This window comes from Nanorana parkeri, unplaced genomic scaffold (genome assembly GCF_000935625.1).
Source record: "Nanorana parkeri isolate BGI_ZX_2015 unplaced genomic scaffold, ASM93562v1 scaffold301, whole genome shotgun sequence".
Lineage (NCBI taxonomy): Eukaryota > Metazoa > Chordata > Amphibia > Anura > Dicroglossidae > Nanorana > Nanorana parkeri.
Window position 1 is genome coordinate 776512 of NW_017306569.1, and position 24322 is coordinate 800833.

The 24322-nt window shown below is 39.5% G+C and overlaps 1 protein-coding gene across 7 annotated transcripts in view; it reads left to right on the top strand.

Moving 5' to 3' along the window:
• CADPS2 (calcium dependent secretion activator 2) overlaps positions 1-24322 on the top strand; it is a 254962-nt gene that overhangs the window by 105539 nt on the left and 125101 nt on the right. For 4 of the 7 annotated variants that reach the window (XM_018557761.1, XM_018557763.1, XM_018557762.1 and 1 more), the window contains exons 9-13: positions 6968-7034; positions 8449-8557; positions 8718-8921; positions 11433-11569; positions 12829-13016. In XM_018557761.1, the coding sequence (XP_018413263.1) occupies positions 6968-7034; positions 8449-8557; positions 8718-8921; positions 11433-11569; positions 12829-13016 (705 nt within the window). Of the gene's footprint in view, positions 1-6967; positions 7035-8448; positions 8558-8717; positions 8926-10678; positions 10685-11271; positions 11274-11432; positions 11570-12376; positions 12380-12828; positions 13017-24322 lie in introns of all 7 variants that reach the window. The other 3 variants (XM_018557765.1, XM_018557764.1, XM_018557767.1) reach the window with 2 other exon arrangements.

Sequence of the window (24322 nt, forward strand, 5' to 3'; positions counted from 1 at the left end):
ATATAGAGAGAGAGATGTGTATATATATTTATGTTACCCCTTTATATCCACTTTGTATCCCATAGAGAGAATCACAGGCAGAGATAAGCTAAAAGAGAGGATTAATGTGTTGAATTAGGAGTACACTTTGAACACTATTGGGAAGACAAATTACTATTGCGCATTGCATGCCTTTATCAAATATCCCTTTTGTGTTGCTGGTGTTAAAGCCTTTGTTGGTTTAATCCCACATGAAAACATGTGATTACAGAATTAAGGGGGCAGTCGGTGTTCCTTTATAATGGGTATGTAACAGAAATCCTCTAGAAATGATGTGCTTATTGCAGTGACTGCTCTTTCTTGCTAGTTTTAATAATACATGGCCAAATTAGATGTGTAAACATCAAGAGATGCACGGTACAGTATATTCCACTTATTTATTTTGAGTGACAGGGAACAATATTACCTAATAAAAAACAATATAAAATATTGAAATAAACATTCATTTGTTATCACTATTACCATCACTATCAATATAAAGGCTTTTTACTATATACAATATATACGGTATATATACATACAGACTATATTGTCAAAAGCATTGGGACGCCTGCCTTTACACGCACATGAACTTTAATGACATCCCAGTCTTAGTCCGTATGGATCAATATTGAGTTGGCCCGCCCTTTGCAGCTATAACAGCTTCAACTCTTCTGAGAAGGCATCCACAAGGTTCAGGAGTGGGTCTATGGGAATGTTTGACCATTCTTCCAGAAGAGCATATGTGAGGTCAGGTACTGATGCTGGACGAGAAGGCCTGCAGTCTCTGCTTTCTATTATTGTGCATTTGAGAGCCTAACATTACAACTTGCGTAAGTTGTAAACCACTCTTAATAAAATATTAAAATAACAATAATACATGTATATCATTTTAAGGCTGTTTTTAATATTCTGCATGTGAGAGCCTACACATTGCAACATACAGGTTCTAAACCACTGTTAATAGAAATAGGTATTCAAAATAATATTTTAAATACAGATATTTACTATGGACTTTTGCTTAGGCCTGTCCTTTGTGGTCCTTTGCTTTCCTGTCCCAATGGACATCCTTCTCTGCTTCCTCAAAAGCAGTCAGGAGGAAAACAATGAGTGTAACTGAGGGTAACTGTCTCACCAAGGAATATTTTGAAGGGAAAGAAGGTATACAAAGAGACAAGCAAAGAGAAAAATGTGACAGCAGGAGACTTTTGTGAGGTTCCCAAAGAGTGTGATCAGAAATAGTGCTTAGTCCAACTACCCATAAGTAATTTGAGATAGACAGGTCAGACTAGAAAAGGGACGCAACTTTGGGTAAATGATTACATTGAAGTCTATCTGAACCTAAGCAGATAGGTGATATATTGTGATATATTGCACCTTACCAGCCCTAAAATGTAGTGGTTGCACCAGTCTTCATTTTTCAAGCTCGTTTTCACCTGGCGCCAGTAATAAGCTTATTATCTTATGGTAACAAAAGCTTAGCACTGCACTGTATCTATAGAGGAGCAGCTTTGTAGTCCACAGAAAGTGCTGATTATACTCCTAACAACTGATTAGATTCGGCACAGGTTGATACAAACACATGAACAAAACACTTTCCATTACATATTGAAAGGGGAGCAAAAAATATAAGTTCATTGTTGGGGTTTACATACACTTTAAACCATAAATGCTGTTGAAGTTGGCACATAAATATTATTATTTATGAGAAGCTCAAGAAGAGATTCCATTTATGTCAATGGTGAATAAAATATCCCTTTAAAGGAGAACTATGGGGTCAGTGTTTTTCCCCATAGTTCTCCTTAGGGTAACGGGAGGACACAAACTAGCGTCCTCCCGTTACCCTAAGCTCAGTATACCGCGAGCTACAGCTCGCGGTATACTGAGACGCCGCAGCTGGAGCGGATCCCGACGTAGATGACGGGATCCGCCCAGCTGCGTGAGGGACAGCTGGGTCTGCCTATCTAGAGGCAGAGCCAGCTGTACCTGCCATCTCCCCCGTTCGTTCCGCCAGTCAGCGCTGGCAGATCGGAGCGGGGAGAGGGGAATCACCTCATAGTTCTCCTTTAAATGCCATCTGTAATACGTTTGGACACTTGCATTCACTTCTTTGATTTGACCTGGAATGTATTTTTGTATTATGTGAAAAAGCTTTAAAGTAAATATATATGATAAGTAAATAATATATAGTGGGTATCTTTATGAAGCAATAGATATAGCATTCACTAAGCATTCACTGCAGGTGTATCTTCATGGTGCATGTGTTTAAAATTACAGTGACTGATTTACCTGCAGTAGATGTTTGATGAATGTCAGATTCACTGGTTCTGCAAAGTCAGCATTCATTTTACAATAAATGCCAGAAATGGTAACAGCTGATCCCTAATCTAAGCAACATGCTTTTTCTGTCCCAGAATCAAAAAGTTTGGCACGTCTTGATATTTTCTTACTACAGTTGAGTTATCTTCTCAGTTTTCTCAATTCTCATGTATATCAATAAGATTTTATAATGCTGGTAGTCGTAAATATAAATGAATAGGAATGTGGGGACTGCCATTCCTAACTTTAGTGCAAGCTCCAGGCCTGTTATTGTTATTGTTGCTTTATTACTGAGTGTTTCTATGTTGTGCTGTTTCTCCTCTTCACTCCCCGCCTCAGGGTTCTCCTCAGCTCTCTTCGGACATACTCTTCCACCAGCTAAATAGCAATAGAAGTTGTTGCTAACTTACACAAAAAAGGAAGCCCTAAAAAGGACTGTTAGATCTATTCACTGTGAATGGGTGGTACACAATCATATGTAACCCACCACGATGCAATTCACAGTATTGAAGCACAATGCAGCATAGTGAGTACAGGGGGGTGCACTCCACACTGTAACCCACCAAACTCAGCATATTGCATATTTTCAAAGCTGGAGCACATACATATTTTCAAAGCTGGATATAGAAATCTGTTTGAGACTTTATTTCCATCTTTGAGAATACAAATAGGCAAGAGATAAAACCCTTGTCAGATTTATTTATTTATGTTTTTATTTTTTTATTTATTGCTGTATGTATCCCATTGGGGATCTTCCCTTCAGTTCCTGAGATGTATATACTACAGAAAGTGAGAGAAAAAAACTCAAAATTTGACAAATAAGGTGCATGAATTTCTCCAGTGGGGACAAAAATGGCAATACAACCTGCCAGGGGTTGCCACTATTCTACACTCTATCCATTACTTTAAAAAATGGCTTTAGATGCACCTTAACATTTAAAATAAACCCTAGCACTATGGTCTTACATACTTGAATTGCTCCTGTTATATGAGTATAGCCTATTCAACTTTATGGAGTTGTAGTACACTGGCAGCCAGACACTTGGATCTACCACCAGGGGCTGCCCACAAATTATTTGTATCTTTTTGAGCAGAGCAATTCCTTTCCTCTTGAATAAGATATTTGCATTTTATCTCAGTGTAATAAAATATGAATTTCATTTTTGCCTCAGGCAGAATTTTGTGTGTGACACAATATTTACATATGCAACAGAATTTACGGCATCATGGAAGAGGCCTCAATTACCTGCGCTTTTCTTATTGATATGGTGGTATTTCTTAAAGCCCAACTCCTTGCAAAAATCAAAATTGAACTGTGCAATGTTAATCCAGTTATTTTCTAAGCTGTGGTTCCTGCAAATACATCACATCCAGCTATATAACCTATAAAACTAGCATTTTACTTCCTCAAAAATCCTTATTTTCTGACCTGGGGATAATTTTCCCTGCTTGTTACCTTCCAGGGAGCCAGTTCCCCAGTGTAGTTCTTTTTGCTGGGAAGCTGACATAAACAAGGCAATGTGAAGAGAGTGCAGGGGCAGTGCTATTGTAAAGTTTCTGTCTGCCTGCTCTGTTCCAGCCCTGCCTCCTCTGAACTACTATTACACCAAAGATTCCTGTAGTATAATTATTAGTGGTCCTGCCTTGCATATGTAGGGTCATGGGTTCAAGACAGGATAGTGTCTGAAGATCTGAAGCTTCTCAAGGGGCCGTGCAGGATTATGGGGCGGGTGCATGCGCAGTAGAGATCTTCCGTAGGGAGAAGAGGTGAAACACAGTGGAGCTGAATGCAAGCAGCCTGGAACATGCATGTCGGACAGACACCATGGGACAGGAAGAGACAGCAGTCTGCGCTGCACCAGAGACCGGCACCAACGCTAGAGGTATTGCTGAATACAAGTGGAAGGAAGATGATGGTGATCGGATCCAGAGGGACCATTTAAGGTAAGTCCTTAAATCAGCAGGAGGGGGGACAAAATTGTGACTTTGTCACTTTAAAGTTGTAGGTAAAAGTTTTAGTTTAGTTTTAGGTGAATATTTTTTTTCTGGAATTTCTGCAGTAATTTCCTATCACTATGACTTAAGCTGAGCACAGACTGAGAATACTGAAAATATTATTTCCATTGTTGATAAATACTTGTATGCACTGTATGTGTGTGTGCACAGTTTCAGTAATGTTTTCTTTGCGGGTTCTCTATGGTGACACATTTGCACTGGTCAGGCAGAGGTTGAACTAGTCACATACATACATCCAAATAACGTGTGCAGTGGCGTCACAAGGGGGGTGCGGCCCGCATCCGGGTGACACCATTGGAGGGGTGACACCAAAATGACTGACAGTCATTTTGGTGTCACCCCTTTCTGAAAAGTCGGGCACTCGGTCAAGGACCGAGAGCCCGACAGTTGCTCGAGAAAGGAGGGGACCCGGTGGCATACCTTATCCTGCCGGGTGACGTCCCTTCCTCTCTGCCGGTGTCCATCACCAAGATGGCCGCTGGCAGGTAACAGCGGTACCGCGTGTGACGTCATCACGCATACGCGATGACGTCACTGCGGCGGTATCACCCGGTACCCAGTCACCACACCTCTGAACGTGTGTACTTGGTCTTAAATGATTTTCCCTTTCAACTCTAGTATATGGTATATACTATATATGTTAGAGGCAGGGCTTTGCTTCCTCATGTTAGAACTGCCCTGCTGATAACTGGTGATCTGATGAATGGTAGGGGAAGTGTTCAGAAGATGTATAGGAAGCACAAATCACATAATGGATGAAGCAGGGAGATCCTTGCACTGTAGGTTTCCCACCAGTAAGGTTAGCAGAAAGCAGTACAGTAGTGGCATCACCATCTCGCTATAAATCTCTTGAGACAAGCAGTTAGTTTCCAGTGCTCCCACACGGCAAATATCCAGCTATAAGGCTGGGCACACACCTTACAACCATCGCAAGACTTTTGTCTTGCGATGGTTGTAAGGTACTTAAAAAAACGTACAATCTGCCTATCTTGCATAGGTAGATCGTACTTGCGATGATCGATCGGCTTCCGATTACCGCAATGCCGAACGGGCAGTGTGCGCTTGCGCACACTGGCCCATCCGGCTTTTATCTTACGAACATGCTACACACCCGCCGAACATCGTACGATGCTCTGCGGGATTTGAAACATGTTCGGAAGTTTGAAGTCGTGCGACCTTACAGTAGTAGAGGTCGCACGGCTTCCACTCACCTTACGATAATCGTACGATCGTGGGATTTCCCGTGATTATCGTACGATTATCGTAAGGTGTGTGGGGACCTTAAGGCTGTAGACACAATCACTTGGTAGGGATTAAAAAGAAAACATTTACATGTTCAGGGTACCACATAGGCACAATTAATATTTGTAAATGTTTCCTATAACATAGCAAAATGTAAAATTTTTAATTCTGGTCCACTTAAATGCCCAACTGCAACCATATTTGTTTTATTTTGTTTTGTACAGGGTAGGGAATTATCAAGTTTTTATAGCTCTCTGCATTCCCAGACATACAGAGGGACAGGAAAAGGGAAGAAAATCTTTCCAATTGGCTAGGCAACTGTAGAAACATGACAGGTTTTAACACTTCCTTACTCCATTAATACAGGAAGAGATTAGGGTAGAAATGTATGGTGCAATCAAAACAACATTGCAGCCTTGGAAGAAAGAGTGTGACAGTGATTAGCAATAGATGGGTCCATTGTGTGCGAATCCAATATCATGAATCTTCAGCATCTTGTCACTGTTTGCCTGAGAAAGGGACATGTGATTGCCCAAAACATTACATTGTGTGTTATATGACTAAATAAAAAATCTCTATGGAGGCAAGTACAAAAAATACCAGTTTTTCCTGCCAAATTCCAGTGTCTGGATATCTCCAAAAATGTTACCGGCTTTTCCAGCTATCTTCTATGAACAGAGGCGTAACTAGAACCTTCAGGGCCCCGGTGCAAGAAACCATGAAGGGCCCCCCCCCCCCAACCCCACGGCACTGCATGGTTAACAGGAAGGCTGCCGAGGTCCCCAGCAAGCGTGGGTCCTCAGGAAGCCGCTTGTTTAAAATTTTAGTGCCGGTGTTCTGTCGAGAACGCCGACCCAGTATCTGCGTTTATGTACAGACGCGATTAACGAGGAAACCGGCATTTATTTACAAAGTATTCATTTGTAATTGTGACCATTAATGATATGCGGAACGATCGCGGGGGGGGCCCTCTACTTCCTTGCTGGGCCCCCCCCAAGTGACGAACGCCAGGGCCCGGTCGCAATTGCGACCGCTGCGACCCTGGTAGTTCCGCCAGTGTCTATGAACTACAAAAGATCTCCTCCTCCTGAGGAGAAAAGGAGGTGTTTGTATGGAGAAACAATATCAAGCAATATCACACTAGGCTGCTCTCCTGAGTTAGATTAAAAACAGTACAGTGAAAAAAAGCCTGAAAAAAGTAAACTAATACACATTTTAAGGACTGATGAGCTGCAATATATTACATATGTTTTGTGTGTGTTTAAACACACTTTAATTGCCTTTTACATTTTTCTTTACAATAACGTTTTATTAATTTTAGTGTATTTTTATTAATAACTGATAAGTATCTCCTTTCTTTTGTCTGTCTTAGTTATTTATATGCTGTAGGACAGAAGGTTTGGAAACGTTGGAAGAAGCGTTATTTTGTTCTAGTTCAGGTTTGTTCAGTTATTTTTTATGTTTTCATATGATAAGCTTGCTCCAGTTAAAGTGAAAAGTGATATCTGTTTTTGCAGTAAAATTGTACTTGCCCAAATGGTTTGGTGTGGTGTAGTCTTAAGGGGCCCACTCGCCCTCGCAGCTACACATGCTGGCCATGATCCTTAGCGCCCCTCGGTAATAGGCCGTGCTCTCATGACCCCAGTGTCGCTCATAGTTCCTAGTGCTCACAAACCCAGCCAGCCAATGAACCAAGCATGGAAAGCCAGTGCTACTTATAACCTCTACTTCCCCCACAACAGAACCCGCTGGTGCCACTTACAACCCCTGCTGCCTCTGAATACAGCCGCACAGTAATCCTTACTATTGCCAGGGGCCCAAATAGCCATCCAGTGCACTAAGAAATACTCTGTGCCTCCAGACAATCTGCAGTTATGCCCCCGGTGTTCCCCATGCTCCTAATGCAACTAGCTAGTAATGCCTTTCATGATCCCCATTTCTCCAGCACAGCCAAACAATGCCCCAGACACACCTTTATTTGAATCTTGGCTAAAAGAGAAAAATTTGCCAACAAAAGCCAGGCAGAACTTTTCCAATGACCTCACTACCTTCAAGTAACGTTGAATGTCAGGGAGACACAAAAGACCACTATGTAGTCCAGTTTTATTATTCTACAAAAATATTGTGTTTTCAAATGCATTTAGAATACATACTTTAAATCTCTCTTTATATTGGCTTCTTGTAATCCTTCTAGGGAGCATTGTGAACCAAGTGAGTGGTGATCATTAGCATGTTGAGCCTTAATTTTGTATAGTCTAATTATCAGATTGGGGCTCAAACATTTATCAAGCTCTATTACTTTTTATTTTTTAATTTCAAATCAGCTTTATTGTAAACAGACAAAATACAACAGGATCGTATGCCTTGCCATACAAGTACAACAGTATTCACATGACACTAAAAAGATTGGCAGCAGACAGTAATTGTATCTGAAATACAGCAACATCAATAGACCGCCCTCCAATGGGGGGCGGTCACGGTTACTCAAAACAACCCAGCCGGGGTCATCAAAAATATAAACCATCTTAAACATAGAAACCAACATATGGTATCAACAGGTCTCGGAGTAGAGCGCAACACGCCGCTCTGAACATGTCTGAGATCTCACAGGTAAAGAAATGCAGTCGTTAAACCGTGATATTAAAGATTTGTGTCTCCTCACATACCTAGCTCCGAAATAGAGTGCAATGCAATCAAGTCGCTTTTATGTCAGTTTTTCAGGGACTTTTTTTTAGCTCACAATTCTAAATGGTTGGAGTACCAAAGACGGTATATAGTTATAAAGTAAAGCTTTTTAATTTACAGGAGTTAGTCATATTTTATGACATATTGGTATTTTTCTGTCCTATTTAGGTAAGCCAATACACATTTGCAATGTGTAGCTACAGGGAGAAGAAAGCTGAGCCCCAGGAGCTGATGCAGCTTGAAGGATATACAGTAGATTACACTGATCCTCAGTCAGGTATTGGAATACTTCAGCCATCTTGTCTATTAGATGTCGTGCCATGTGCATTACCATAATTATCCATCCACATTGATGATTGAAATTACTCTTTCATGATAAATGATTAGTTATATCAAATAGGCAAAGGGCAGTTTATTGTATGGCTCTACTTTACCAGGGCTCCAGGGTGGCCGGTGGTTCTTCAATGCGGTGAAAGAAGGGGACACTGTGATCTTTGCCAGCGATGATGAGCAAGACCGAGTATTGTGGGTACAAGCAATGTACAGAGCTACAGGACAGTCTTACAAACCCATTGTTTCCAACCATGCTCAGAAATCAAATCCAAGAGGAATAAATGCTCACATGGAAGCTCCTCAGCCAAGTAAGTTTTTTTTTTTTATGTTGAGACAGTGGTATTGATGGTCTCCTCCAGATGGTTCAGTGCCTTTCTAATAACTTTTGGCACTTTTCCTGTTAAAGGGAAACATTTTAATGTAATTTTGGAAGCAGGCGGACAATACATCAGAAAATTTCTGACATAAACCTATATTACTAGGTATATAGAACAAATCACATCTTAAAGAAACTATTACTAGCTTACTGCATGTGCTGTATTAAACTGATTTATATTTCCGTCTTGCAGCCATGCAAACTGATTGTAGCAATTGTCGGTTTTCAACTTCTTTTTTTAACCAGTAAATTCCAGTGCTTCTTTCTTACGGTGGACTTTGCTTTAAAATGCAATGTCTGCTTATCTATCAATATTAGCCTGAAAAAAATGCAAGAACAATTTAGAAATAATACTCCCTTTACACCCTAGTAACTAGTTTTTACCTGTTTCTTAGAACTTTTTTAATGGCTTTAACTTAGGGTGCATTTGTTATACAGTGAATGTAACGTTCACAAACATACCTGCAGCAATCTTTACTGCCTACTTTAGACTTGAACCCCAGAACCATTTACAATGAGGAAAGCTCCTTCAGTTTAGAGAAGTGCCGCAGGTTGCCCACTCTCCCCACTGAACCTATTAGCCGATCACTATGATGGCATTGCCTTAGTGGCCAGTAGGAATATGTAGGGGGGGTGTCGGGCAAATTCTGTCACTTTTTTTTTTTTTTTTCTGTTAACCCAGTCCAGAGATTTACACAGCTCTACCACACAACACAGCCTGGCATGGCAGAATAGTAGACCTATTTTTCTCTGAAGTTTAGCAATATTTAAAGGTCTTGTCCCTCCCTAGTCTGTGATTGGACAGTGAAAGGAGAAGCAGTAGACTGAAAAACTCATCTCTTGTCCACTTTGCCTTCCCCTCCTTTCAACATGTTCCCTCTTAACATGTGAGCACTGCAGCACACCTGATTGGCCTTTCATGCTTCTTCTCCCTCTCCCAATGTGAGCTCTGCTTTACAGGACCTGTAGAAGGTTGATACAAGCCAAATGCTGGCACTTACATTACTTGCATTAAAAAAAAATGTATTAATGGATGGAGAATTGTGTTAATGTGTTCCTTTTATATCTTCCTAGAGTGTCAGAGTCACTTTCAATGTGACACAACATAAAATTTTTATGGTATTTAAACTTTAAAACTGCTTGTTAATCTTGTACAGTATTATTAAGATTTTCAAAGTCCCTATTATGCTTCTATCTTGCATTTACCTTGCAGAGTCTGTCAGATGAATGGGACCTTTGCTTTGACAGTGCAAAGCTGAAATATCTGAATTAGTAGGAATATCTAGTGAATATCTGAAGCTGCACTTCTTTCAGCATGAATGAAATAATTCTTCCATCTGCAAATCTAGTTGGCTGTTGAACTTGACACAGATCAATATAATCTGGGGCTAAATTCCTCAATGTGACTGATTATGTTAGCATCATGGCCACAGATCAATATGGAGTTTTATGAGGGACCAGATTCTGTAATTGGCTTTGATCAATATGTCTTTGTCTTGCTCCCTTTACAACCCTTAAGTTAGTAGCCTGTTGTATCCAAAGTACATTTAGGATAGTACATTTGCAGTAACTAACATAAAAAGATAGGCATTTAAATTTTACAGAACAAAGAGCCAAAGGCCCCATTGTATGGGGCCATTTTGAGTAGATTGCTCACCCAAAATGAACTTTGGTATCAAACTGAGCTAGTGTTCTGTTGGATAGCTAAATCCTCTTGGCTTTTAATGTCTGTACATGATAGATGATTCACATGGATGTTTTTAACAAAACATAGCATTAACGAAAGCAATCAGAAGAGCTCGCCTTCTGATAGACCCGCGGGGTCTAAAGGCGTTGAAAGATGCATCTGTGAAGAACAATATGCTTGGTCCTTCGACTGCCATTTAGGACATTGTAGTATGAAGAAGATAGGTATTGTCAGCCATATACTGCTCTGTTTTCTTTTGCTGTTTTTGCTTGAAGGTTATAAATTATTTTTCTGCTTGCTATATGCAACACTTTCCATTACTCTACCAAGGTTTGTCTCATTAAAAGCATAGCACAAAACAAAGACTGGAAGTGACCTACCTTTTACTGACATGTTCATTTCTGCTCTAGTTTGCCATTTGGAGAATAGATTGCTACTTGTGATGAATGTGTATTTCTATGTTGCTGTTTGTACTGCCGTAGATACATTCCCAGGAAGAACAATGGAAGGGTGGAAATGTGCAATGTAGTAGAGCTTTTTCACTGACCATTTTCTTTTTAGACTGGATGTTTGCTAAGTGCTTTGAAATTCACAGAGGTCATATCATCAAGCTGTCAGTGATTAAAGCTCGAGTGTGTGTGTGGATCACTTCTTGAAATTAAGTGTTGATGGCAAAAAGTGTAAATGTAATTTAATATTTCAGCGCTATCTGTTGCTAAGCGTAGCTTTGTATTGTACATTGCCATTTCTTTCTAGACACAGATCGTGGCCAGAGACATGGAATGGATGAGTTTATTTCTGCAAATCCCTGCAGATATGACCATGCCTCCCTTTTTAAAGTGCTTCAGCAACAGACATTGGAACACCGGCTAAATGATTCTTATTCTTGTCTGGTAAGTACTAGAATGTACGTAGCCATGAAGTGTGAAATAGTTGTTACAAAGTGGCACTTCTTTCCAAACTCATTTTATAAGTGTGCTTGGATTTGGGATAAAGGATTTCAATCGATTGCCCTCAAATTTATAAATTATACACGTGAAGATTGCTGCTGTGCCACTCAATAGCAGCAGAACAGGCTCTGACCATCTCTGAAATGTGGCTTAAAAGCTATTCAAAGAGAGAATGACAACTGAAAGCTTACTAAAGGTGGGAGACTCCACTGTGGGGTTTTGTGACACCAGCATATTCTTGCAAGGATCAGATATCTTGAGATGATGTAATTATGCGAGTTGTGTTAAGTCACTGAAAAGAAATGAAACGGGAAACTTCTGAAAGAATACATATTACATACAGCTCATACAAAGAGACTAAATCTTATATTGAAATCATTTTATACAAATTGAGAAATATGTGCCCCGCACTGGATACTGGAAAAGGGTAATTAGTTAATGGAATAATACATTTGTTTATAAAAAAAAAATTTATGTGACCTGTTATGCACTATTACTCTTAACAATATATTTATTTGCAAAAGGTTTAATATATTTGCTGTCAAAGATTTGGTTGTTTCTAAAATTATTAGAAGGTGAAATTTTATAATCCTTTTTCAAGCCTTTTAATTCTATGAAATGCATGTTTACAGTTTTATTTTAATTGCTCTATGTGTTAGATATTGTAACATATAATTGAAGTAGATTCTTGTAAAACACCATAACATTTGTAAATTGCTAATAGTTCTATATATATTCTTATGCTTGAAGATGGTTGCTAATAAGTTATTTAATCAATAATGAAACAAAAAAAACAGGGCAGGATAAGACGGACTTGAAGCAAACATAAAATCCCAATTAAACAACACTGTCCCTGGTGTTATACTTTGCATGTGCAGTGTGCCTTAACTGTGTTGTTTACATTGGTTGCCAACCTCTTCTTAGCTGTTTTTGGTGTTGATACTTCGTGTTTATGACATCCTCAAATGATTACTGCAGAATAGTGGGCATTGGTGTCAGGCATCATAGTGCTGTGTGGAGCACAAAAGCAACTGGACCATACATCATTTGTTGAAGCTTGGTGTACTTCTTTTGCTTAATATGTTGTCAAAATGTAAAATAATAAAACATTAAGGGTCTAGAAACTCTCCAAAATATAATTGCAAAGCAATAATAACAGTACAAAATTTCTCCTTTTTTTTCCCCCCCTCTTTTACGTTTAGGGCTGGTTTAGTCCTGGTCAAGTCTTTGTTTTAGATGAGTACTGCGCTCGATATGGTGTTCGCGGCTGCCATCGACATCTTTGCTATCTGAGGGAGCTGATTGAACATGCTGAAACTGGGTCTGTCATTGACCCAACACTGCTTCATTACAGCTTTGCCTTCTGTGCCTCTCATGTTCATGGAAACAGGTATCTATAACACAGATTTTTGTCAATGACAAGGTTACATGATTAGCTCCTGTGATCACAACTAACAGGTACATTGCTAAACTCCATTATAATGTACAGGGCATGGGGTTCTTTGCCTTCTAATATCATTCATAAACGCAGTGAATATTTCTGCACACTATTGCCTAGTAAATCTGATTTACTGGCATTTTGCTGCTGAATGGAAAAATAATAGATTACATCACAACAATATAGGCAATACATATGTGAAACCTTGTTCACAGAGTTTTTGTCTTATCTTGCTTATAGTATTTTTGTGTTTTGGACATCCTTTAAAGCAGTGGTTCTCAACCTGTGTAACCTCAGGACCCACATTTGTCTTTGGTCATTAATTTGTGTCCCACGTTGCACTGCAATGGAATGCACGTTATTGCAGTACCGTGCATTCTGGTGCAGGCAATCTGACTGTGTGTGGGGGATGCGTTTTGGGTGTCATTCAAATTAATGGGAACGCAACGCACCTTCCACACCAGAACACGCAGTGTGATTGAATGGTACAGTGCATTATTCGCATGGGACTGTGTGATTAACGCATTGTACATGTGTGAACAGACCCTCAAAAACACTGACACACACAACCGCAGACATAATTTCACACGCTCACAGAAATTCTGACACACACATACACACTCCCCAAAAAATGATAATTGTTTTTCTTTCTTTTTTTTAAGATCCACCCAGTCTCCCTACCTTATGAGAACTGGAGTGGATCCTCCGCTCTCTTGTGTACCCTGTAGAGTAGCCGGGAACCAGAATGTGATGTCAGTCCTGTCCAGGCACCTCTATAAGGCACATGAGGGAGCTGTAAACAATGCACATATGGCTGGAGCTCACTTATAACCATACTTCCAGCCCACCCCACCTCAAGCTGACACACATGGCCGGGCAGCATATTTTGAATGGCTGCTCTATGCAAGAACTGACGGTGCTGTGCTAGGGAATAGGAGTCTCTCTACTAGAAAAGTGTAAGGCATGTGGCGACCCACTGAACATGGGGTCGCAACCTACTTTTGGGTCACGACCCTCCAGTTGAGAACCAAGGCTTTAAAGTTTGTGTAGCCATTCTTTTTAGTTTTGAATGTAGTAGGGAAGGTTTAAAACCCCTATCAGGCTATTTTTGTTGCAGTTTGTGTCATGCTGGGCAAATTTCTTTTTACTTATTGTCCTGGAAATACAACAGGAAATGAGAGGAAAGCACCTCACAATTAGGAGATTTCCCTTTTTAGACAGTTGTTGTATTGTACGATTTCTTACCTTCTGCTCTGTAGACAAATCTTCTGTCTCTGTTACTGTTGTCACCAGGGAAAATAGAGGGGTAAATCTCCTCAGTAGGATACACACCAATTTTACTTCTAAACCTGTTGTGAAGGATTGTGGGGATCTGCATGAAGGGGCACCCTGCCATATGGGGCTCCTAACCAACACATGATGGTTTAGGATGTTTAAGGACTGGTTTAATTCAAAGGACATTCCCCTAAAGTAAAGTAAAACATTTCTGTTTTTTGCATGCAACTCACTAAGGCTTCAGCCAGCCATCCATAATCATTATTTACTAGAACTACCTCTGTTTGGGGAAAAAGGAAGGCGGCTGAAGTCATAGGCATCTAAGACTATTCCACACTAATGTGTTTGCTGGGATGACTAAAATACAATATATATGTCCTGGTAGTCTTCTATTCTAATCATATAGAGGACCTGATAATACCAGTGATGTGATGCTTGCTAATTTCTCATTCCTATGCTGTGGCGTACATCACACTGTGGATATGTTATTTGCCTACACACAAGGCTTTCTGTTTGTTAACAAACCATCAGAAGATTTCATTTTTACTCCGCAAACCTTCCACTGTATGTCATATGAGAAAAATATTGTTCAGGGGCTTATCTTACGTGACAGTGCCTCATTGTAAAATCATGACAGAGCCCTATAAACAAAATCTCAATGCCTAAAAATGTAACTTTCTAAGCTAGTGACTAACATTGAGGCATAGCATTAACGTTTCTAGCAGTCAAAGATTTACTAAGACATTTGCCCTTTCTTGAATACCCCACACACTGTTGGAACCCACTGTGATCATCTTCCACCCAAACTAGCCCTACTGTTTGTGCATGTGTTGGATTCTGACTGGATTCTGACAGGAATGTTAGGCACTGAGCACCTTTGGGGAAGTGATTAATGTGAGTGGGTACAGCTATAGTGTCACAGCTATATAAGCGAGTAAGATGACTAAAGAATAAATTGTCATTCATCATCTTGAGTGCTGTTGTTTGAAAAACTGCTATACAGTAGTTGATGATAATTTTAGGAGCGTTTTAGGAGAACATAATCAGAACCACGGAAATGCTGTGGCTATTATAGAAATCGTGTATAAAAAGAACCAAGGACAGAAAACACAAATAGTCTGAAAGGCAGAGATACAGCCACATACACAATCCTAGAACATACAATACCTTCACCCACTCAGCTACCTTCAAGCAGCATTGAGATGAAAGGTAGAAGAAAATTTCCCATGCAATATATCTTACAGTAGGTCAGAGGTCAAGGCTGTCATATCGTCAAACATTTTAGCTTTGTGAGTCCTGCTGAGGGAGATAAAGACAAATGTATCAAAACAAAGAGTCTGTAGACCCCAATTAAACACCTTGGAGAGATACAGGATCACTGTATTCTTTCCCTCCTATTAGTAAATGCTTGCCAGCAACTCATAAAGCTGCTATTTGGCCTGTGCAGCCAAGTTGCTTTTTCCTGTTTAGGAAACTTTGAAGGCCTGGATTTTCAAATTGCCAGCCATCAACTAAACAGGACGGATATTTTTTCTAAGGAAAAAAGGTATTATTGCTATGCATATTCGTGTGTGTGTGTGTGTGTGTGTGTGTGTGTGTGTGTGTGTGCATAGCTGGACAGATTCACCTAGAGTCACAAAGCCAAATCACCTAAAAATTTGAGGTTCTTGCAAATGTTTTTAAACCTTTTTGGTTGTCATTAATATAATGTGTATTCATGTACCTGGTTGGTCTGTTGCATTGTTATATGCATACTACCAGTGGATGATGTTGGTTGCCTTTTAAAGTGTAGTTCCACTTATACAGCCAAATTGGGGTAACTCGTAGTTTTATATTTGTCACGTGTTTCCATTCACATAGTATATTAAAAAAAATTATCCTGCCTAGCTTTACTTTTCTGTAATGTTAAGGAGAGGGTTAGGGATAAATGTTTACCATAATTAACCCTGTTTATGCTGTACTGGTAGATCTCATTATCATTTGTAACTAGATTTGAACACTGTCTGTCCTAGCAAAGGTTTAAAGTGTGCCAAAAAAAGTCAAATGCTCTACTATTTAGTTTGACGTCCTCTAGCTTTAATTACAGCATGCTTTCACCATGGCATTGTTTTGATAAGCTTATGCAATGCTATTTATTTCCATCCAAGATCTTGTAGTGATGATGCAGAGTCGGACCACTACGTAAAGTATTCTCCAGCACATCCCAAAGATTCTCAGTGTTAAGGTCTGGACTCTGTGGTGGCCAATCCATGTGTGAAAATTATGTCTCATGCTTTCTGATCAACTCTTTTACAATTTGAGCATAATGAATTGTCTGAATTTTTGAATTGTCTGAATTTAATGAATTTTTGTTGCCGTATGTCACGGGAATATTCCAAGATGACTGGCATTGTCATCTTGGAATATTCCCGTGACATACGGCAACAAAAATTCCATTGATGGAAATACCTGGTCATTCAGTATATTCAGGTAGGCAGCTGACCCCATTTTTTGGGGCACATAATGTTGCTGAATCTAGACTAATTATCTAGTGGAAGGCTCTTAGCCATTTGCTTAGCAAAATCCAGGTGGTGATTTTTTTTTGGGGGGGGGGGTAGGCAGTGTATATTGCAGCTTACCAGTCCTTACATGTGGTGGCTGTATTCGATTTCTTTTACAGGATTGTTTTCCTTTATTTTACCTGGTAATCCGACCTGTATGCCTATTATTATATTTCAACTTCCCATCACAGACCAAGCTCAGATTGGTTGAGACAAACCATTTAACAGTGACATGGGTGCTTACAATGGTCAGCTTTTATTCACTTATGTAAAAACTTGATCCTAAAAAGACAACTAATGCAGCAACCACATCTAAAGATTGATACACTGCAATATATTAAATTTTTGTTTTAGGGTTTAGATTAACCACTTTCAGCAGGCAAATACACATCATCCGCTGGAAGTGGTTATACCAAGAACCCGGTTGCTGCTGCAGCTGTGTTCTTGGTACCGTTTTAAACAGTAGACGATTGCTGTTTAAATACAAGCAATCCGTTTGTATAGGCGCCGGATCGCTTGTACGGCACCATGTGTATATGTCCACCGTCACCGGTGCCGCCACCGGCTTCTCAGGCTACGCTGTCCCCCGTGCAAGCCCGGGACCAGCGTGGTGGGTCACCCCTGATGGATCGGAGGAGAGATCAGCGGCTTCCAGAAAGAAACAACTAGAAACGTAAGAAATATTATTTTTGGTATGCTGTATGAATAAGAACACATAATAGTAAGTGTTTCTCTAATTTTACTGTAAAAGTGGAAATAAACCGCTTTGTAGCACAAACATGAGAAACGGGAATTGGTGTATAGTTTGTAAGCGTGGTTGTGTTACTTTCCTTTGTGCTGTACAGATGCTTGGAAATTGACATTTACGTTTTGAAATATGTATTTATAATTAGGGAATAAATGAAAATGAAATGTGTTCAATTAACCCACTAAAATGGTAATAATTAACGTTTGACCTATATAAATAACAAGTATGAAATCATAAAAGCATTAATAAATTGTTGTTCATTGTACATCCTATTTAACAATTAATTGAGCTAATTTTAGCACATTTGCAAGGCTTTTACTGTGCACTCCTTCCATAACGCACTTCAAATTACATTTTATTTTCTCCAATTTTTCCTCCCTCTAGAAAAAAAGCAGGGACAATGATACCTCATAACTGCATCATTTGCCGATACCACTGCATTTCTCTTATTTAACAATATAAATCATGGAGGCGTAGTTAAAAACTATTCTTATTTCACCCTTCAGTAGTTTATCAGAGCATTGATTTCTGTTTGGTGGGAATGGGGTTTTAAGCTTTGCTTGTTACTCTTTGCTTTATTAATGCCATGTGTCTCTGCTGTAAACTAAACATACTTGGATACTTGGCCTATTTGCAAGGTAGTGGTGCTATATTTTAATTAGTGAAATAATAAGTCAATCTTGCTAATAGGTTTTAAACAGAGCATCCCATCTGTAGCTAATACACACTCTGTCTCACCCTGCACAGAGATTTTCCAGTTTGGGGGACAATCTAAGCAGAGGTAGACAGTCACTGGAGCAGATTAAATAAGCAGCTACACACACAAACATGGTACCCCACCATGTGTTTTAACGGAAACATGCACAGTTCATAACATCCACTGTTGCAATTTTGACCTTTAACTTGCTGTAATGCCCAGACGTAAATGTCAGATTTTACACTATGGTGTCTTCTTCAGAGAGACAGCATTCTTAATTTCTAGTTAGAGCATTCAGAGATTAAGCATAACAATTTTAGATTTGATTTTAATAAAAAGAAGTAAAACAGTGGAAGAAACATTTGCAGAAAGATATATATTACAAAACAGACATACGCAACAGTAAAACAAAAGGGTTCAAAAATGAAAAAAAACAACAACATTAGTGGGCCTGGTCTTGGTATTGTGTAGAATTTGGATCACTTGAAGATTAAGTCAAATCTGATGTTGCAGGAGTCACTGGCTCTCTTAATGTGATTCTTGGCAATCTTTAATAGTTCCTATGGTAAAACCAGAGCCACAGCTGCTGGTGCAGCCATCTTTTCTTATTAGCAAATCTATCTCCACCCATTCAAGGGGTCTGAGGGATGTGTTGCAGGTGTGCTGTAGTTTATTATGCCTAGCAGACACCCCCTTAATTCCAACTATCCTGGGTACATCTATATTTTCATATGACAAGGTTTCACAATCTGAAAACGAGCATATTATTTTGTGGCATCAAATTACAATTTGTTAGACACTAAATATGACGGGTCTGTGTTGTGCCTTTTTCCTAGGAGGGCTAATGGGTCTTATCAGCCTTCTAGATCTTGTATTATAGGTATATTTGGGGTATAAGTGGTATCATCTTCTACATTTGTGCAGCCACTTTTTAAGAATGTAACATCATTACAGTAGGAGTTATGGAATATAAATACAAGTTAAGAGTTTGAGATGGATGAGAGTTCAGCTATAGGTCACTACCCCAGTCTCACAGATGTGCATTCTCTAAACTGCACTCAAGACCATTTACAACTTGGCCGTTTACAACAGGGGCTCACCAGAATTAATTTAAGGTCCCTGGCTAGTTTATGTTTATGATATTTCTGCATTTCTTATAGCTTGGACTGTGTTTTGTCAAATGTATCCCCTTCCATGACGTAGACAGGAGATTTTGACAGTCGTGTTACTGACTTTTGAATCTTGGGGAGAATTAGGGTAGCACTGTATTTAGTACCTCTCCCCTATTCTCTGTACACAGTTTGGGATTCAGCAGACCTTACTGTCGTCACACTATCAAATTTGTTTTCTACAGCAGAACTTATCTGTAGAAAGCTGTGGGCAAAGTAATACATAGAATTAAGTGGAATTGAAGCATACATCCTGTATGCTATTTTATTTTTCTTTTGTAAGTCTATTGTCAATATATTGGAAATATGAAAGAAAGTTGTTCCTGTGTTTACCGCATTGTAATTAAACAGCTTCCTGTTGGTATACTGTGTCTGTGTTAATCTACTAATCAAAACTAATTCGTTTTTGAAGAAACACTTTTAATTGGGTATTATAATATTTTTTCATAAGTGTAATTAGTTCAGTATTAAAGTGATTATTTGAATCCAGGTTGTCCTTTAAAGCCTTCAAAATGTGAAGTGTATTTTGCATTTGTTTAGGAAATATTTACTTAAAGAGGAACTGTACCTACAAAAAGCAGAGGAAGCCATTTCTTGATCGTACATCACAGGACACAGAGAGTTGGTTTTAGAACCAGTGGGTTATGCAGCTACTTTCAGGTGATTGGATACTGGCAAATCCGAACTTTAAGGACAGCTTAATATAACCCCTCCCATTCTAAGCCTGCCTCAGTTTTGTAGCAAATAGTACAAGAGTGGATCACCGAAAAATAGAGGGGAGGTGCTGATTCCCATGATGTACTCCAAGAAACAGATTTTAAAGGTAAGGCATAAAACTTCACTAGTTTAATTTTTCCCTACTGTGTTAAAAAAAAAAAAAAAAGCTCTGGCTTTCATATGCAGAAAAAAAACAATTTGCTGCTTTTCTGGGTTCATATATAAATAAAAGTAAACTGATCATCTGGGACATAGAGTAAAGGAGAAACACGATGTACCACTGCTTTTAAAGAGACACTGGCACTCTTTCACACAAGTAACAGTGTCTTTGTAGGGGCCCTTCCTAAACCCCTCATACTCACTTTAAGGCCTCCCTCCCCAAACATACCTCTATCGCTGCTAACACTGCAAGCTGGTGTCGAACACTAAAGGGGAAGGTGACATCACTCCACTGGTCATGTGTCTGTGCTGCCATTGTCACATGGGAGGAGGTCACATGCGTGGTAATGATGGGTATTGTGGATGATTGCAATGGAGGCAGAAGTGCTGCCAATGTGAGTTTCAAGAGTTAGGGTAAGCCTTTTGCAAAGACACTGTCACAGGATCTTTTGGAATATCATTCTATACCTGTATGCTGATCCATATACAGTTCCAGGTCTAATAGTTTCAGCCTCTGTTGGAACTACTGATTAAAAAGGGACTATTTTTGCCAAGAACAATACACTGAAACGTGTTTAAAAAAAGGTAAATCCCAATTGCAGACTAAAAGGTTTAGTTAAAATGAATCCATGAGAACTAAACTAATACATTTCATCTCAAATACTTACCTGCTCTCTGGTTCTGTCACCTGCAGTTCCTCTTCTCTGCTACAGATAGCCTCAGTCTTCCAGGCTGAATGACACCCGTCGCTATACAGCCCAAATGAATGTAAATATATTGCGATTTCATCACTTCTCTTTCTCTTTAAGGTGACAGTAGTATGAGAGTCCCTAACTGCATTAACTACCCCATTAGCCAGGTTCTTAGAAACACTAACCCTCACATTTATTTTTACTTGCTGCAAACAGAAATGTTCCTTATTAATTCAATCTCTGCCCCCATTACTCACTTTAAATTCATGCTGAAAAAAACTTCTGAATGCCATACTGAATAGCCCATGTATGAGGGATGCAGACCATCTTTTTTGTACAGTTCAATAGCAGGCCACCTGCTAGCATTATGACTAACATAGCTGAAACCTTCAGCTTTACACCCTTCTTTTATTCAAACATTGAACTTGAATTTTGAGTACAACCTACCTTGTGAAGATCCTGGCCCAAACTCGGAAAATCTTTCTGCATAAAAAGCACATAAATATGGGACAAAGCATTGGTGCCAAGGTGCCCAACAGTAGTGACACTGCACTCTTGACTAGCTTTCTTGACAATATTAAAAATGCACCTCTTGCCTCGCCTGACAATAGCAGCAGGTAAACACCTAACTTCTTTTGGTGCTTCCACACCATCCCCTAAAGAAACACCTTTTACAGTTGAATCACCGACAAGATGACTTCACCTTTATGGAGTCTTATCGACTACACTTGCCTTGTTTTTAGAATCAGATACAAAATGTACTTTTGGCAAAACAATGTCTTCCTCAGCCTAACCCTATACCCAGAAGGTTTGTCATTCTCACAGAAAGCTGTACTTGAAACCTCTGTATCACCATTTTGTTTACAAAAAAACTATAAAGGTTATATATTGGCACACCAAAAGCTACATGTTTATGGTCCACATTCTTAACACCTAATTAAATGCATCTTTTCAACAAAAGGATTTGACTTGGTATCGGTATCTTGCAGTCTACTGTACAGACTGTAAAGCAGAGCCCAGAGAAGTGGAGGGAGAAGCAGCACAAGTAACCATTCAGGAGGGCTGCAGTGCAAGGGGTCATGCTGATGGAAGGAGAAGCTCTTTAGTGTGCTACATCTTTTTTTAACTTTCCAGTAACAATGTGAGGATGGGAAGAGGACCTGTAAGGAAAGGTGAAACTATTGCAGAGATAGATCAAGTCCCCTCCTTTGCTAGACAGAGCTGTGCTGTGGAGCAGACTTGTGTAAATCTCAGGACTGCATGGACAGAAATTAAAATTCTTTGGTAAAACAGCTCTCAAGTATTTAATCTATGTATTTATCTGATTGCCTGGAGTTCAGCTTTAAAGTTCATGAGAAATTAAATGAAATAACAGGACATTACCTTTTCTGTGCAAGATATCAGGTATTGCCTTGGTTGTTTGATGTGACATCCCCCTGTGTCTTCCTTCTCACTAGTCAATGCTTGTTCCTCTGGCTCTTCTCTGTCACAGATTTGAAATGCCCAAACAACTTTATATGACAGCAATATTTACGTTATAGCATGATACGCAATCTCTTCTGACAGCCTAGGTAGACAATTAAATTTCTCTGCACAATGCCATGTTACATCTGTTAACACAAGAAGGCAAGGTGTCATTTAAGGAACAGATACTGTTCATCTTGTATCATATCACATTTGTGTAGGATTCTTGTGATTCAGAAAGTAGAGTCTACAGTTTAGAATCTACATCATAAACATCAGTCTGTACCTTGACTTGTACATTTATATTTCTTCCTTTAGTATCCACATCCTAATGTAATTTTTTTTATAACGCAGTCTATACATGAGCCAATTTTTGGGGAAAATTGGTGTGGATTTGAAATGGCCAGTATCAAAGATTGTAAATGGAAAGTTAATGGGACCTAATTTTGTTATTTGTAGAATTGTAACAAGTCTGGATGCTATTTACAGTTGTTTTGAATCGTTTTACAGTTGTTTTGAACGGCTACAGTTGCCCTGTATGCTAAATAATAGTTGGATCAATAAAATTCCCCCTGTTGCATGTAGAAAATAGTTTGCTAAGAAGCTGGAAAAAGTTGTGCAAAATGTCCACTGCATTTCAGCCCTGCCACAAAAGGACAGCTGACATCATGTCAGGGATTCTCTTGTTAACACAGGTGTCAGTGTTGATGAGGACAAGGCTGGAGACCACTCTGTCATGCTGATTGAGTTAGAATAACAGACATCAGGGACAGACTGATATTCTGCTAAAGGTACAGGGATGGACTGCCTGAGGACTGGGGTAAAATAATTTTCTCTGATGAATCCCCTTTCTGATTGGCGCATCCAGAAAATACCTTGTCCGGAGAAGAAAAGGTGAGCGCTACCATCAGTCCTGTGTCATGCCAACAATAAAGCATTGTGAGACCATTCATGTGCGGGGTTTCTTCTCGGACATGAGAGTGGGCTCAGTTACGATTTTGCCTAAGAACACAGCCATGAATAAAGAATGGTGCAGAAACATCCTCCAAGAGTAACCTCTTTCAACCATTATAAGAACAGTTTGGTGACAAACAATGCGGAGCACCTTGCCATGAGGCAAAACTGATAACTAAGTGGGCTTTGGGAACAAAGCATTGACATCTTAGGTCCATGGCCAGGAAACTCCCCAGACTTTAACCCATTGAGAACTTGTGGTCAGTCCTCAAGAGGTGGGTGAACAAAAAAAACCCTGACAAATTCCAAGCATTGATTATGCAAGAATGCAAGAATGGGCTGCCATCAGTCAGGATGTGGCCCAGAAGTTGATTGACAGCATGCCAGGGCGAATTGCAGAGGTGTTGAATAAGAAGGCTCAACACTGCAAATATTGCCTCTTTGCATAAACGTAATGTAATTGTCAATAAAAGCCTTTGACGCTTATGAAATGCTTGTAATTATACTTCAGTATACCAAAGTAGCATCTGACAAGAAGATCTTAAAACACTGAAGCAGCATACTTTGTGAAAATTAATATTTGTGTCATTCTCAAAACCTTTGGCCAGGACTGTACTATAAATTGCTATCAGATAGAGTTCCCCTGGCCACTCTTTACCCATCGCAAAGGCTATGGGCCTCCCACACCTTACTCGCCTTTCTGACTTCTGCAACAACTTTTCTTTTCCCCCTAAGCTTCCCCACATTGCCTTCTTTCTCTTTTCTTCTTCTAGTACATTAAGACTGCCTTATATAACCCCCTGTGCTACCTGGTCTGAACCTCATGTGAAATGTTAATTCATA